This window comes from Poromitra crassiceps (genome assembly GCF_964638095.1).
Source record: "Poromitra crassiceps genome assembly, chromosome: 8".
NCBI classification, from domain to species: Eukaryota; Metazoa; Chordata; class Actinopteri; order Beryciformes; family Melamphaidae; genus Poromitra; species Poromitra crassiceps.
The window spans coordinates 48,716,292-48,730,494 of record NC_139629.1 but is presented as its reverse complement, the minus strand read 5'-3'; the positions used below and the strand labels follow the sequence as shown (position 1 = coordinate 48,730,494).

At 42.4% G+C, this 14,203-nt stretch overlaps 3 protein-coding genes across 4 annotated transcripts; all 3 read right to left on the bottom strand.

The window, feature by feature from the left end:
- Window positions 1-16: 16 nt before the first annotated feature.
- On the bottom strand, window positions 17-4,901 carry uqcc5 (ubiquinol-cytochrome c reductase complex assembly factor 5). Its single transcript, XM_083641581.1, has 2 exons — window positions 4,574-4,901; window positions 17-254 (listed from the first exon to the last, which is right to left on the bottom strand). Exons 1-2 carry the CDS (start codon window positions 4,725-4,727, stop codon window positions 169-171), a joined length of 240 nt encoding a protein of 79 aa, XP_083497707.1. The 5' UTR covers window positions 4,728-4,901; the 3' UTR covers window positions 17-168.
- A 613-nt stretch (window positions 4,902-5,514) lies between these two features.
- Window positions 5,515-8,225, bottom strand: kctd6b (potassium channel tetramerization domain containing 6b). 2 transcript variants are annotated; one of them, XM_083642407.1, is made up of 3 exons: window positions 8,125-8,211; window positions 7,497-7,598; window positions 5,515-7,267 (listed from the first exon to the last, which is right to left on the bottom strand). In XM_083642407.1, exons 2-3 carry the CDS (start codon window positions 7,521-7,523, stop codon window positions 6,581-6,583), a joined length of 714 nt encoding a protein of 237 aa, XP_083498533.1. In that variant the 5' UTR covers window positions 7,524-7,598; window positions 8,125-8,211; the 3' UTR covers window positions 5,515-6,580. The 2 variants fall into 2 exon arrangements, with proteins under 2 accessions (XP_083498533.1, XP_083498534.1); XM_083642408.1 differs by lacking the exon at window positions 7,497-7,598 and having other exon boundaries at window positions 8,125-8,225.
- A 910-nt stretch (window positions 8,226-9,135) lies between these two features.
- On the bottom strand, window positions 9,136-13,748 carry abhd6b (abhydrolase domain containing 6, acylglycerol lipase b; the record flags this gene model as incomplete). The annotated part of the gene is made up of 8 exons (XM_083641532.1): window positions 9,136-9,315; window positions 10,062-10,162; window positions 10,259-10,313; window positions 10,432-10,589; window positions 11,141-11,273; window positions 11,424-11,537; window positions 12,259-12,415; window positions 13,624-13,748. The coding sequence occupies 8 exons, from the start codon at window positions 13,746-13,748 to the stop codon at window positions 9,136-9,138; spliced, it is 1,023 nt and encodes a 340-aa protein (XP_083497658.1).
- Between the last annotated feature and the right edge of the window lie 455 nt (window positions 13,749-14,203).

Genomic DNA, 14,203 nt, shown 5'->3' with positions numbered 1-14,203 from the left:
CAAAATTAAAGTGCTACTGATTTATTGATGTTAAAATGCTACACGGAGCACTTTTAATGACAAACGTCCATCATTTTGATACGTCTTTTTAAGTCCTTTTTGAAACAAGTGTCCAATGACGTGTCCAGATTTCACACCTGTGTCGTCATCATTTTGTCCCACCATCATTCACTTGGCTGCAGGCTCATCAAGCAAACCATCTGTGATCTTCTGCTCGTACTCCCGTTCTGATTGTTTCCTCCTGTAGACGTCATCTGGCAAACAACAAGACAAGAGAGAAACAAATGAAATTACCGTAAATTCCGGACTATAAGCCGCACCGGTGTATAAGCCGCACCTGCAAAGTTGACTATTTTTTTCTTATATAAGCCGCACCGGACTATAAGCCGCGGGTGTTTTAATGTGTTTTTTTTTTTTTTTTTTTTGTGTTTTAATGTTTAATTACCATATGTAATGTTCCCATTTATTAACATTTCAACAAAACAACATAACACAACACCACCTGTGTTGTTATTTACAGTGCACACAGTGTCATACAGTGTCATACAGTGTGGTGAAAAGAGGGCAAGAGAGGAAATTAAAACAGAAGTGGATTTATAGTTAGAAAGAGTGCTAAAAAAGAGATTTTTTTTTTTTTTTTGAAAAAATCCATAGATAAGCCGCACCGTTATATAAGCCGCAGGGGCCAAAAAAGGCCAAAAAACGGGAAAAAAGGTGCGGCTTATAGTCCGGAATTTACGGTAGGCTAAAATTACAGACATTTTTGATACACTAATAGCTGGAGCGGTCCAATGTGGCAAGATGCTGGACTATTGGACTACTGTACATTCTGGATGATTCGACGTTACCAACTAGGTCTTCTCTTCAATGACGGCCGTTATCATGTAATAAATTGTTAAAAACTGGGATGACTGCCAAAGAAGAAACTTTTAGTGACCATGACAGAAGTGATAAGGAAACAATGAACACTTGACAGGGGGGGAGGAGACACACCCACCCACACAACCAGGCACTAGATTCTTTTTTTTTTTTTTTTTCTTCTATGAATGGTAGTCAGTTGTGTACCAAGGGGAATATGGAAATGAATAATCCTATGAATATGGCTCAAAGTCTCAGGGAGTCGGGGTATTATGGATAGTACAGCCCAGGATAAGAAAAAAGAGTGGGCAGCTTTGAGGGAGAGAGGAATTTCAGTCCTACCAGACTCCTGGAATGTAATAGATCATTTTGATCGTGTATCGAGTAAGAACAAACTGTCTCCGTTTCCCCCCTCCTCTCCTCTCGTCCATCTGTCAGTTTTTCCATGCTTCCTGATAGGAGACCAGCAGAGGTGAGGAGGGGACAGAAGTCACAGAAATGTAGGGAAGTCTGCCGAGGACACATCTGCATAGTCAACTACTGTGCTCTGTCCCAGTTCTATTCAGTACACAATCTCACTGCAGGGCAGGCCTGTGGCCTACCAACCAAGATTCAAGATTCAAGATTCAAGATTTTTATTGTCACTCCATGGTACAAGTACCACGTGTGAAATTCTTGTGCAGTGGACTCCGTTTACGACATAGTACAAATAGGCAACAAGCAATAAGTAATAGGCAATAAGAAATAGGCATCAGTAAGCAATAAGACAGCAATAGGCAATAAGAAATAGGCATCTTATAAGCAATAAGACAAGTCGGTGGCTTATACGACAGTGGCATATTCATTGCACATAGGTGCACATGTCATGTGCATACGTTAGACGTGTTCAGACATTCCAAATTCGACGTTTTATACATACATGTGCAAATAGCATGTACCTTATTAAACATACACTTAAATTTACAATTAAACGTTAGGCACCTTATTAAACATACACTTAAATTTACAATTAAACGTTAGGCTTCCGTAATAGTAGCAGCTGCAGTACGGTGCTGCGGTACGACTACTGCACTATTTGTGCATATTTAGGAGTCTCGTGGCCTGCGGGAAGAAACTGTTCCTCAAGCGATTTGTGCGTGTTTTTGGAACCCTGTATCTCCTCCCTGAGGGTAGCAGGGAGAACAGGCTGTTGTGGGGATGGTTTGTGTCTTTGATGATCTTCAGGGACCTCCTGAGGCACCGCTGGTTATACAGTTCGTGCAGTTCTGGCAACTCGTCTCCTGTTACGTGCTGGGCCGCGCGCCTCACCCTCCGTAGCGCCCTGCGGTCCATGGTGGTACAGTTCCCGTACCAGGCGGTGAAGCAGCCAGTCAGCAGGCTTTCAATGGTGCCTCTGTAGAAGTCCCTGAGGATTTCTTTCCTTAGCCCAAACTTCTTCAGGCGCCTGAGTCCGTGTATTCACGGCAGCATGCAACATGGCATGGTTCACTTTCCACATCACGTTATTGATTTGAGTCACTGATGGATTATACAGTGTAGGCTGGAATCTGCCTACTTAAAGTCAAGCAGCATATTAATATAGCTCAATTCAATCCGTACGACTGGCCTGATTTGACGGTTCAGCTCTCTTCTGGCACCCACCCACCTATCTCTCCTTCTAGAAAAACAACAGTGTGGCCAGTGCAACATGGGAGATTCAAGTCGTGTCGGAAATACTGGAAATTACGGGGTCAGCGTAGATGAACGAGCCAAGGTGGTAAATACGACGGGAAATCGGATTATTCCCAGATGTGACGTTTAGGGGGTGGAGAGAATATGAAGCATGTCAGGAACTGATGCTAACAGTGATGTAGGTCAATTAACTAGCCTGCTGCTGTATGTCAACGTTTGGCATTCCATATCGTTTTTCACTAACTTTAGCTGTCGCACATTTCTTCGTCACCGCAGCACTGTGTTCCTTCATAAGTGAAACATTAATGTTACTGTATGGTGTCCATTGCATTGTATCATTATTTGCGACCAAATACAGTGCACGCGAATGCGTGACAAGTATTTACGAAATCCGGTCTCAGAAGTAGGAGCTTGTGGGGTTTTAGGTTAACTAGTTACGTTAGGCTACTTGAAATTACTAGTGGACCTGTGGGAGTTAGACCCCTCTCTGGGAGTTCGACCCCCCTGGTCTGGAACACAGTGGTCTCCAAAGCCTCCTGGACACACTCAAATTCATCATGAATCTTCTTCTTCTAATGGCTTTTACGGCAGACTGGTTGCCTTGCGGCACATCGCTGCCTCTCACAGAATATTACACAAATTCCAGACTTGGGGGGCGCGCTCCCTCCTCCAATGCTCCTCCCTCCGGCCGCCTCTTGGCCCTGGTGCCAGCACGCCGACCTCCCTCGTCGACGGCCGGGCCCGGTGCCACGGGGGGCTTTCTGCCCCTCCAGTTGAATTCCTCTTCTACTTCTCGCAGCACGACATTGCTGCCTTTCAAAGGCTGTATAACGGGCTCATTTTTCAAGCTAGAGTGAAGATCCTGGGCTCTATGAAACTAGAAATCCTGCTGAATCCATTGGCAGCATTGCTATATCATGCTAGCTTGTCGGGAAGGGGGTGCAATAATGTAGCCTGGTAAACCAGCCCATCACGTGAACTCACATTTCATTTGGTTCTGCGTGACGGTCTGGCCCTTAAGCCTGGGAGGGTGTTTAGCAGAAGCGGAAGAGCCAATCGGCGACTGCGCTGTGATTGACAGCGCAAGTTGGCCATTTAGGAACGCTACTAGCACTGCACTAACAAAACAATAATGGCCGCCTCCTTGCCTGATCGTCTCGAGGAGTAATATCAGCGTTTGTCTAGTTTAAACAGCCATAAAGTGCAGTTATTGCAGAAATAGACTCAATAACAACAATTAAACAAGTACAGGAGTATCACCGCAACCGCGGAGTTTCTCGGCGGAAAACATGTTTTTGCCATTCTCCCGAGTGGATTTGGGTTTGACTGGATCCGACGCTGATTGGCTGAAGGAGTTGTCTGTCAAGGCAACAAGGCCGCCCATGCTCCCGCCCATGCTAAGGACTGGGTGAAGAGTTGGGGCCAGACCGTCACGCAGAACCAAATGAAATGTGAATTCACGTGACGGGCTGGTTTACCAGGCTTAGTAGCAATAATGCTCCGAAGTTAGGCAAATCTTTGGTGAGGGATTTTTTTTTTTGGGATGGCCATTTTCAAATTGCCCCCTCACAATTTTTAACTGCCCCCTCAATCACTTCACATTGGAGCCGGGCCTGTCAACGGCCATCATTGGGTACTACCTTCATCATAAATCACTGATATCATTTATGTAGCCTATAGAATTGGTGATGTCACCAGTGATGTCACTTTGTTCACGTTTGACGATTTCTACAAATGTAATGATTGCCTTACGGTTTGTAAATGCAATGACTAAAAAAACAAACAAACAGTGATGTCACTCAATGATGATTTCATCAGTGAGTGATGTCATCAGTGAGTGGTCATCACTGATGATGTCACCAGATGTGGTCATCATTGCTCGAGTAACATCACATCATTAGGTAGCCTAATTAGGCCAATAATTAGGTAATTAGGGCCATTCATTAATTTCCCTTACACACACACTTCGCATTGTTATTATAGGATTCTCCTCAAGTTAACAGCTAACGTTATATTATGGAATTGGGTTTTATACTTTACGTACAGAAAGTCTCCTGCCCTATCCTCACGTTGATCATGATCCACTCCATCACGCCTCCAATACAAAAGAAGATGGGAAGGAATCGGTAGGTCCCAAAACGACGTTTACCCGGTACAAGGCTCAGCATGTACTTGATGTTCTGATTCCTCTGGAACATCTTGGACAAACGTGCTGGCCGCTTCTCGCTATACGGTTGATGGAAACAGTGACACTGAAAAACTCTACAATTTAAAGACACGATATTGTGGAATAACTCTTAGGATAAAGATCCTACCTACTGACTGTATTTTAGGCATAGCATGGACCTTACTTGTCCTTTGCAACTACAAAACAAGCGAGGGACACGAGTGCGCGCGTTTTAGCACACGCTGTAAACCAAACGGGCGGAGTTCTCCAACCGAAAGCAGAACATGGCACGGAAGGGCAATCGGTGTGCGTCAACTGCTAAAACGCACGCACCCAAGAATGCGCTTACGTGATATCCGGGTGTGCTTTCATTGGCTCTTGTAAACCAATGACAGTATGGGGCGAGCTAGGTCATTATGTCCTGTAAATAGAAAATACTCAAAGAATTAATTTCCGACGCTCGAAAGCTAGAGAAGTAGGCTACACTTTAAAACCATCCTAAATGATATAACACCATGGGGCTTCAACAGTACCATGCACCCCCCCCCCCCCCCCCGATGCCTCAACAAACTTTTATTTGCCCTACTTCCTTATGACGTCTTGTAATATTCAAACGTCATATTTTGTTGAAATATTATGGTTAAATAACTATCAAGACCCCTCCAATACTTACTACTTTCAAAAAAATCACTACTAACCACAATTAAGCTTGTTGCAATCTTATGCAATCACAAAAAAGGCAATTGGTAAAAAAGGTCAAGCAAATATCTAAGTTAATGAGTTACAAACAAATACACAAATGGGTTTTTATTTGGCTGTGTGTGGAGACAATACATCACTGGTCATATGAGCTCTAATGTGTGTAACATGACATAATACTGCAGATACACACGCAACAAATACATATAGATACATAAGACACTCAGACACATGCAACACAACTAGGGTCTTTAGAAATAGTACCGTAAAATAAGAGAATAAAGAGTTAAAAGAGTAATTTTCATATCTATAGTCATCAGAGAAAAAAATGGCCCAAGGATCATACTTTATTATGGAGTCCTGCCCACTCTGTATCCAAAAAGATTTTGTTTAAAGTGTCTCTGGTCAAAAACATGGCTTAATTTAAAATTATTATTTTTTGTCCAAGACAACTTGGTTAAGGGGTACAATAATATGCACAATATTTTACAATCTTGTTTTTGTCAACTTAAATCGCCAAACTGTTATCTACTAGGGTTCATGTACACACGTCTACATGTGGCTTTGATGCCAGACATAGTGTTTTAAATCTGTCTATCTGGTTACAATCAAATAAGTTAATGACTGGATTGGATGTAAAACAGGCTCTTAGGACACTGGGAATCAGATCGACAACATAAAACAATTATTCTCCAGGGAATAATTATACAGTGCCTACATTCTTTAGTATCCCCCCCCCCCCTCAAAAAAAAACATTGCAAACATTTGCATTCTTCTTTTAAGATTTTTTTTGTAAAACATAACATTGATAAACTGATTATGACCTTGCAAACATTTGCAGTCATAATCACACATTTGTTTATTTTTGCAATGACGTAGTCCTGGACATAACACAGCAAATGTTTCTTTGTATCTTGTGGTAGCCCAACTGAGAATGTTGCACCATAATAACATTCGTGCACCACAACATGAAATCAAAAGATTTGTATTCCTTTGATATTATCTGTCTGGACATTGTGCAGGTTACGTACCACTGTGATCAAAATCATCCATAAAATATTAATTACTGACATATCTCCAAATTGCGCAACAGTTTTATTTGTTCTCATTTAATCACAAGTTAAACTTTTACAATTCATTCTTATGACAAATGATGTACTAATGTCATCTAGAACAATATTTTCATCAGTCTTCAACTTTGAGCGCCGGCCTACAGAAAGTCCAGTGATGCTCAACTGTGTTCTCGTTTGCACGCTCGCTCATGTGATGCACACGCGTGTTCCGAATGTTGAAGCCTTGTTTCATGATGTAGTCCATCAAGTGAACTCTGAGGGACACCTCTTGATGATAGTCACATGGTCCGAAGGTGAAAGACACCTGGCAGTCTCTAGTGTCCATCATGTGTTTGCTCCACTTTGTGAAGTTGTTGGAAATCCCCTCCAGCAGGGCGTGTACCTTTGTGGTTATGGTCAGCTGGGTGATGATAACAGCCACTGGGTTGGAGTACTTTGACAGTTTCCGTGTGCTGGACAGTTCCACTACCTGCTCGAAGATGTCAGGAGGGTAGAGTGGCTTGGGATCATTAAGGCACTGGATCAGAGGCTCAATCTGGTAGAAGTCTGCCTCTTTCCTGAGGAGGTCCGTCTCTGTGAAGTCCATAGGAAGTGTGAGCTCAGATGTCCGCAGGAAGTTCAGGATGTACCGGAAAAGTGTCCCGTCGCGATCGATGAAGTAATTCCCCTTGGAGTCGCGAGTTGTGGGGAAATCTCCCCGGAACATGGCACCCAGCATGGAGTCTGGATAGCGCTGCAGGGTCGATAAGCTGGTGGTATAAAGGTTACCTCCCACATTCAAGGTGACAGGAGTATTCATCTACCAACAGAAGAGAGCAGAGGAGGATAAGAATCGCAACTTTGCATGAGGAAAAAGCAAATTATAATTTGCATAACAGTTCTAGACTATAATGGGATGTAGCCACATTAATGAAAAATAAATCACACGCTTAGTGTACCGTATATTCTATGCTGATAATCAACAAACATTTCTATAGCAGCAACATCTGACATTGCTCTTACTCTGGACTGACTTAACCATCTCTTACCCTATGGCCCCAGTCTCCATTATCCATTTGTAGAAAAAGATGCCCACTTGGTCAGAACCAAAACAGAGAGGCAATGAATGTAGTTTGGTTTACTTCAATCACCTACAAAAGAGTAACAATACATGAGCTGTAACAAAATCTAAAATGAAGAATATGAAGGATTCCGAATCGAGCAGGCGCAGTTCAAATGCTGGCAGGCTCAGTTCAAATGCTGGCAGGCTCTTGCATGAACATGAAGCAAGTTAGCTAACGAGCTAACGTTAGGGTAGCACTAGCAAGCAACAAAGTAGCTAACGCTACGTTTTTATTAAATAATCAATGGCCTTTGTCACGTTAGTCAAATCTTGTTTGGGTCCATGTAGATGTCGACCACAGACCAATCAAAAACATACAGACTCGTCCACTGAATCTGAGTTATTAGCTTAGCTAGTGGCTAATGGATGGCTAACGTTAGCTACAAGCTAACACACCTTGCCAGTCCAGAAAGCAGAAACGAATATGATTCCATTCGCTCGCTCGATGATAACCAATGTTAACGCTGACGTTTGTATGCTGCTCGCTGGCAAAACGGACTTTATTTAACGTAAGACTACTGTAGAATAAAATAGACGTTTAAATCAACTCTTACCGGGTTCTCTTTGACTAACGCTACGTGTCTTTTTAATAACAAGGCTCCACTGTGTGTCTAATCTAGATGGTGCAGACAGATATTCATTGATGTTTGCCGTTTACACACAAAGCAGTAGCAGGGCAGCTGTGCTCCGCTGCTCCAGGCTGCAGCAAACTAAACTGCGCACATCACTGGGAGGAGCCTGCTGCTGCTGCTGCAGCCTGCAGCCACTTCACCAGTAGGCTACATCTCTCAATGGATTCACACAGGAGTCAGGACTGCTTGCCTTTATTTCATTATCCAAATTGCATTGCAAATTAACTTATGATGGTGGCACAGAATAGGCCTTCCCTGCCTACTGTCAATTAAATTCGCCAAATTATGCAATCATAATCAGACTACAAGAACATTAGCCTTCGACTACCCATCCGTTTCACTCAATCATAGTCTCAGAGAAGCACCCCGATATTTCACTGTGGGCTGGGCTCCATTCGCAAAGGCCCTACTTTTTCCACATAGGCTACATGTAGCAATCACAATAAAACAGTACTTGCCTTAAACACAAGGATGTTGTCCGCTGAACCGGGCTATTCATGTTTTTAAATAGTGCCTAGTTTCCAATGCATTTTTTTGTCAATCCAGAGCCTGTCTTTTCCATTGAAAATGCCAGTTGTTTTTCTTCCACTTCCCAGTGGACAAACGGCTCCTTCTCTACTGTTGGCTACCGGTGGAAACCCATAGTTACACATCCGGAAGAACAGAAATTACAGGCTCGGCAGTGGAAACGACGCAATATTCAAGAACACGAATAGCCCAGTTCGGTGGACAACAACCCTTTGCTTAATAAGGCAGCGTTTGATTGTGATTGCTACATGTATGAAAAAAGGAGGGGCTTGTTGACTGGAGCCTGCAGTGGAATATTAGGGTCCTTGCCTGAGTCTCAGCATGAGAAGCAGGCTGGAGTCTCACGTTGAGGCTACCAGAACATGTGAAAAATTGTAATGGGAGGAGAAAATACAATTCTTTATATCATGTAGACTTCTTGGTGCTGCCCTTGGTATCTTGCTGGGAGATGATAAACTCCAGGATGAGTTTGGCTGTGCGGCGGGGCCTTTCCATCACCACAGAGTGACCACAGTTCTCCAGCAGGTCCACTCTGCACCCAGGCAAGGCTTCTGCAACCACTGTGGCTCCAGACACATCAACCACCTGGAGGGAAATGGGATGAAGAATAAAAGGTGGGAAATCATTGCATCACTTTCTGTATGACTGACGTTTAATTTCTCCACAGATTCTTATCCTTTTCGGGCCATTAACTCTGTTGAAAACTGCCAGAGATGAAGGTCACAAGTTGGTACACAACTACATCAATTAGATGACAAAAAGCGACTATAGACGGTTTTCATGGAATTGTCAGTCCTGCTCTGATGTTGTGTTTTCGGAGATGTCCTGTAACACTGCAACAGGAAGTGAGCTGGGGTTCAATTTAGAATGTTTTTGTTGTCAAGTTAAAACCGTCTATAGGTCATCACTCCTACTCATATATGCTTTATGTGTAACACTTTACAATAAGGGAACATTCATTAACGGGTAGTTAATGCTTAATAAGCACAAATGAACCCTTAGTTAATGCTTATTATTACCCTAAGCCTAACATTAACTAACCCTAATCCTAACCATAACCCTTAACTAACTAAACTATTACATAATGTAGAAATTAATACCTAGTTAACATGAACACTATTAATAAATTATTATAGACACATTAGTTAATTAAGGATTAGTTAGTAACTAACCCTTAATTCATGTACCCTTATTGCAAAGTGTTAGCGCTTTATGAATCTGGTCTTGATGTCCATTGTCCATGTCTGAGAATACAGTCATTACATTATTAGTGTAACATGTTGGGAAAACATGTCTAAATGATATAAAAATCAAAATAACCAGAGTATTACCTGGTCTTGTTTCCCCCATATCACTTGTAAAGGTGCAGTGATCAGATGTAAGTGCTCCTGTAAGGCATATCTTGATTTTTCACCAACGATCTCCATAAAAACTAAACGAAAACAGACGACCGTAGGCATTTTAGCCAACATAGATGATATTGTGACATGGGAAATGCTGAAAATATTTCAGACTCAAGTGAACTAACCTTCTTGGTAAAATTCATTGTGAGGCAGCCGGACATCTACCAATCCTTGAAGAATCTAAACCATGGAAGCACAATATGTACAAACAGCAACAGGTTATGATTGTCATTTGGGAAGAGATTGTGGTGCTGAGTGTTCAGTTCACTATGCTCTCCGTTTCAAGTGTGGACCTGACCTGGTGAGGGATCTTAAAGCGAACGTGGGAGCAAAGTCTCAACATGTCCTCCATCTCCTCCGGGGTGGTGGGGATCAGTGGGATGCTTATTGTGTAGTGGCTGTGCTCCAGGTCCTGCAGATGATTGTCAAATTTGGTCTCACATGGGTGTCTTATACCTGTGGATTAAAGGCAGTGTTTTCTGATACGAAACAGAAGATGCACATTTACACATAATAAAGAAACTAAACAAAAGGTGGATTAATAAATGGTATAATAATAATATGATCTACTGTAGTGATACTCAACTTGCGGCCCGCGATAGGGTGCAGAGTGGCCCCCCAACCATTTTCTAATTCACAATGAAAACTAATGTTAAATCAAGTTTGACAGAGCTCCAGCTAAATTGTCAAATACCGCCGTCTGCTCGCCACTCAGACACTTATATGTACCTAACTTAACCTAACTAACTATCCTGTGTGCACAAAATTGTCAGACTAAACTCTGGCTGACACCCCAAAAACCTACAATCCGCTACTGTACAGAAAAAAATATGAATGTTTGTTTATTAACTGGCCTCTGGCCTCCTATCATTATACAAAAGTGGCCCCCGGACAAAGCAAGTTGAGTATCCCTGATCTACTGTATCTATCTATTTAAGCCACGTTACTTTTGGTTAGTTTGGTTACTTTGCATATAATCACTTGTATACACACACAGAGTAACTGACCGTCTGGACAGATGAGAGTCATGCTACAGATTTGGGAGGGGTAGCAGGCAGCGTACACCCCAGCTACGTTTCCCCCCATGGAGGTTCCCACTAGATGAAAGGGTTTCCTGTTCAAGCGAACGGTCTCGACAAACTGAGACGCACGAGGGACAAGAACAGCTTTTCAGTGAGATCATTTCACTTAGCCTACACAATGACTTCTGAAAAGTACAGGTCAGTAATGTCACTCGCCCCATGCATATGTATGATCCAACAACAACAACAACAACAACTGTGCATCTACCTGATGGATCCTTCTGACCTGGCCTTGGATGGAGTAATCCTCTGTGTTGGTGCGTGAAGTTCCCTCATGGCCAGGCATGTCCACACACAGGATGTGCAGGTGTCTGGGCAGATACTAAAAAGCAGCGGTGGAAGAAATACACAAATCTGTTACAATCAAGACCTTCGTACAAAATTCTCATTGACTAAAACTATCCGTGTATGTATTTCAATCATGAGCGACCAGTGGGTAAAATTTGACAAGCAAGCTTTATTCACAAATAGCATGGCAACTAATTTTGGCGTAATGACTCCGTGGTAAGATGACCCTCTTCTTGTGGTGAGAGAGGAGGGCATCTGCTCAGTCTAGGATAGAGAATCCCTTATGTATTAGTACTTTGTACAATACAAAATACCGTACAGAGGTTTCTATTGACTATTACATCAACGCAGCTAACATTGTATCAGTGCAGGTAAGCTGGGGGAAAACGTAGTGATGGCATTATTTATAAGAGAAGACAACATTTTGGATTTGAGTTCCCCTTAAATACTGTGGTGATGAATATGTGTTAGGCAGAACAGTGCAAGAATGAAATACGTCCCTATAGTGTGTGAAACATTGGTAAATGGAGGAGGCTTGACTGTCTAGTTGAGTATTGACTTGTGTGTTAGAAGTAAAAAAAATAAAAAATAAAAATAAATCACATCATAATAATAATAATCATAATCATAATAATAATAATCATAATAATAATAATAATAATATTAAAATAAGAAAGCTAAAAAGATTAAATCAAACTCATGAATGAAAAAGTCAGCTAAGTACATGAGTTGATGTGTGTTTTCGAGGCCCTGACCTTGACGACAGTGAGCCAGGTGTCTTTGTGATGGGAGAAGCCGTGCAGCATGAGGATAGAGGGCCTCCGGCCTGGCTTCCCTCTGGAGGAGTAGCAGAAGCGGTAGCCCCCGCAGTCTGCATGCCGCACCTGCAGGCCCAGCGTCCGCCTCCAGTACCTGCACACAGACAGACAGACAGACAGACACAGACACACAGACAGACACAGACACAGACACAGACACAGACACAGACACACACACACACACATTACTGCAGAGTGGTTTTCAAACTTTTCCCACAGATCAAGGACCCCTAAACTGACACAAATTAGACAGTGGACCCCCATTTGATACGATTTTTTCCCAGGGTCCCCCATCTGATAAGATTTTGTGATGACCCTCCCACTCTCCTGGCCCTATCTTGCAGGAGCCTGGTGTTGGGGTCATTGGGCTGATTGGGTGCACCTGGGCCCAGTGCACATTGGGCTTAAGAAGAGCTTCAGACCTTTCAGTCTATATTCCCTCTTCACTGAAGCACCTTTTGTTCTGTTCCCTTTAATATAGTTTGTGTTATTTAGATACCTCCCCTTAGTTTGAGTTCATAAATAGGGAGAGAGACTGAATGGGACTGAATGAGTGCACCAGGACCAGGTGCACCCAATCAGCCCAACCAGCCAAACACCTCCTGCAAAAGCAAGGCCAGGAAAGTGGGAGGATCATCACAATTTTAGATGTTTTATTACAGGAAGTGCATGAAATCCACGACCAAAATAGCCACACATCCTGTCATTGTGTTACTTAATGGTTGGAATTCTAGTGAAAATAATGTATTACCCGGTGACCCCCTGGAACCCCTGGGGACCCCACTTTGAGAACCACTGTCATCATAGACGACGGTTGATAATGTCAGTTTTCATAGTAATTAGTATCCTCAGCACCTTAGACATGATGTCGTTAAACTGCCTGTAGCCTATGTGGTTCTATCATTATCAGTGTGCTCCTTTGAGGTCATTCAGACAGCTTCACTCTACACACGTAATGGCATTGAAGGGGCATGGGTTGGAGTGATATCAGCTGTTTTATACTTGGCACTGTGACATGGAATTTGCTTAGCTTTCGGGTTCCATTCATTTAGAGTTTCATAGGAGTTTTCACATCAAAATTGATTGTTCATAGAAGTTCAGATTTACATTTTCTGATTCAATTTCTGTCATTAGAAAAATGCATTTGATTAAAACATTCCTTGCCGTGAGTATTTTGTAGAAGGATTGATAATTTGTACCAAGACGCCGTTTTGATTCACTGTATTCTTGCCCATCTCTGGCACTCCGAAGAGAATTGATCACAGGTATTAACAGCATTGACAACACCTTCATCCGCCTTACCAGTGATACACTTTAATGAGCACTGAGGGCCAGAGAAGCAACAATGCTATGAAGGCCAGAATGGGAATAGCCAGTGTTCCCCCAGCGATGACAAACAGGTTCACCACATTTAGATCCGCCCCCATGTCTCACCTGGAAAACATGCACACACACACATTACACACATGCCTGCAAGCCTAAGTCATGTGGGTACAATGTTGGGGGAGGGTCATAATAATCAATATGACAATGTTGAGAGGAGACAATAGTTATCAAAAACAATTAATGTTGACAGGAGCACACAGAACTAGTGACAATAGTGTTTTTTTAAACAATCTGTGGACATAAGTAGTTTTTGTTTACAATAACAGATTATCGGTCCAACTTGTTATTAAACAACCCAATTAAAGTACTATTGGCGAATAGTCCTAAGGCATACCGTTTTAAAAATGTAACAACTTACTGTGTGATTATTCCTCTTGAATCTTCTTTCACAGGCAGACACATGTGACTGATGCTTCACCAGTAGCTCTATAGATTATAACATGCAATACAAATAGATACACGTTGCTTTACAGTTGTCTATGTGTAGAAAGTGGAA

Coding starts and splice junctions, on each gene's coding strand:
- uqcc5 (XM_083641581.1), bottom strand. CDS start 4,727: ATGTTCCAGAGGAATCAGAACATCAAGTACATGCTGAGCCTTGTACCG. Junction 255..4,573: donor GATAGGGCAGGAGACTTTCT/GTACGTAAAGTA, acceptor GTTGTTTGCCAG/ATGACGTCTACAGGAGGAAA.
- kctd6b (XM_083642407.1), bottom strand. CDS start 7,523: ATGGATAATGGAGACTGGGGCCATAGG. Junction 7,268..7,496: donor ATGGAGACTGGGGCCATAGG/GTAAGAGATGGT, acceptor TTCTGTTGGTAG/ATGAATACTCCTGTCACCTT.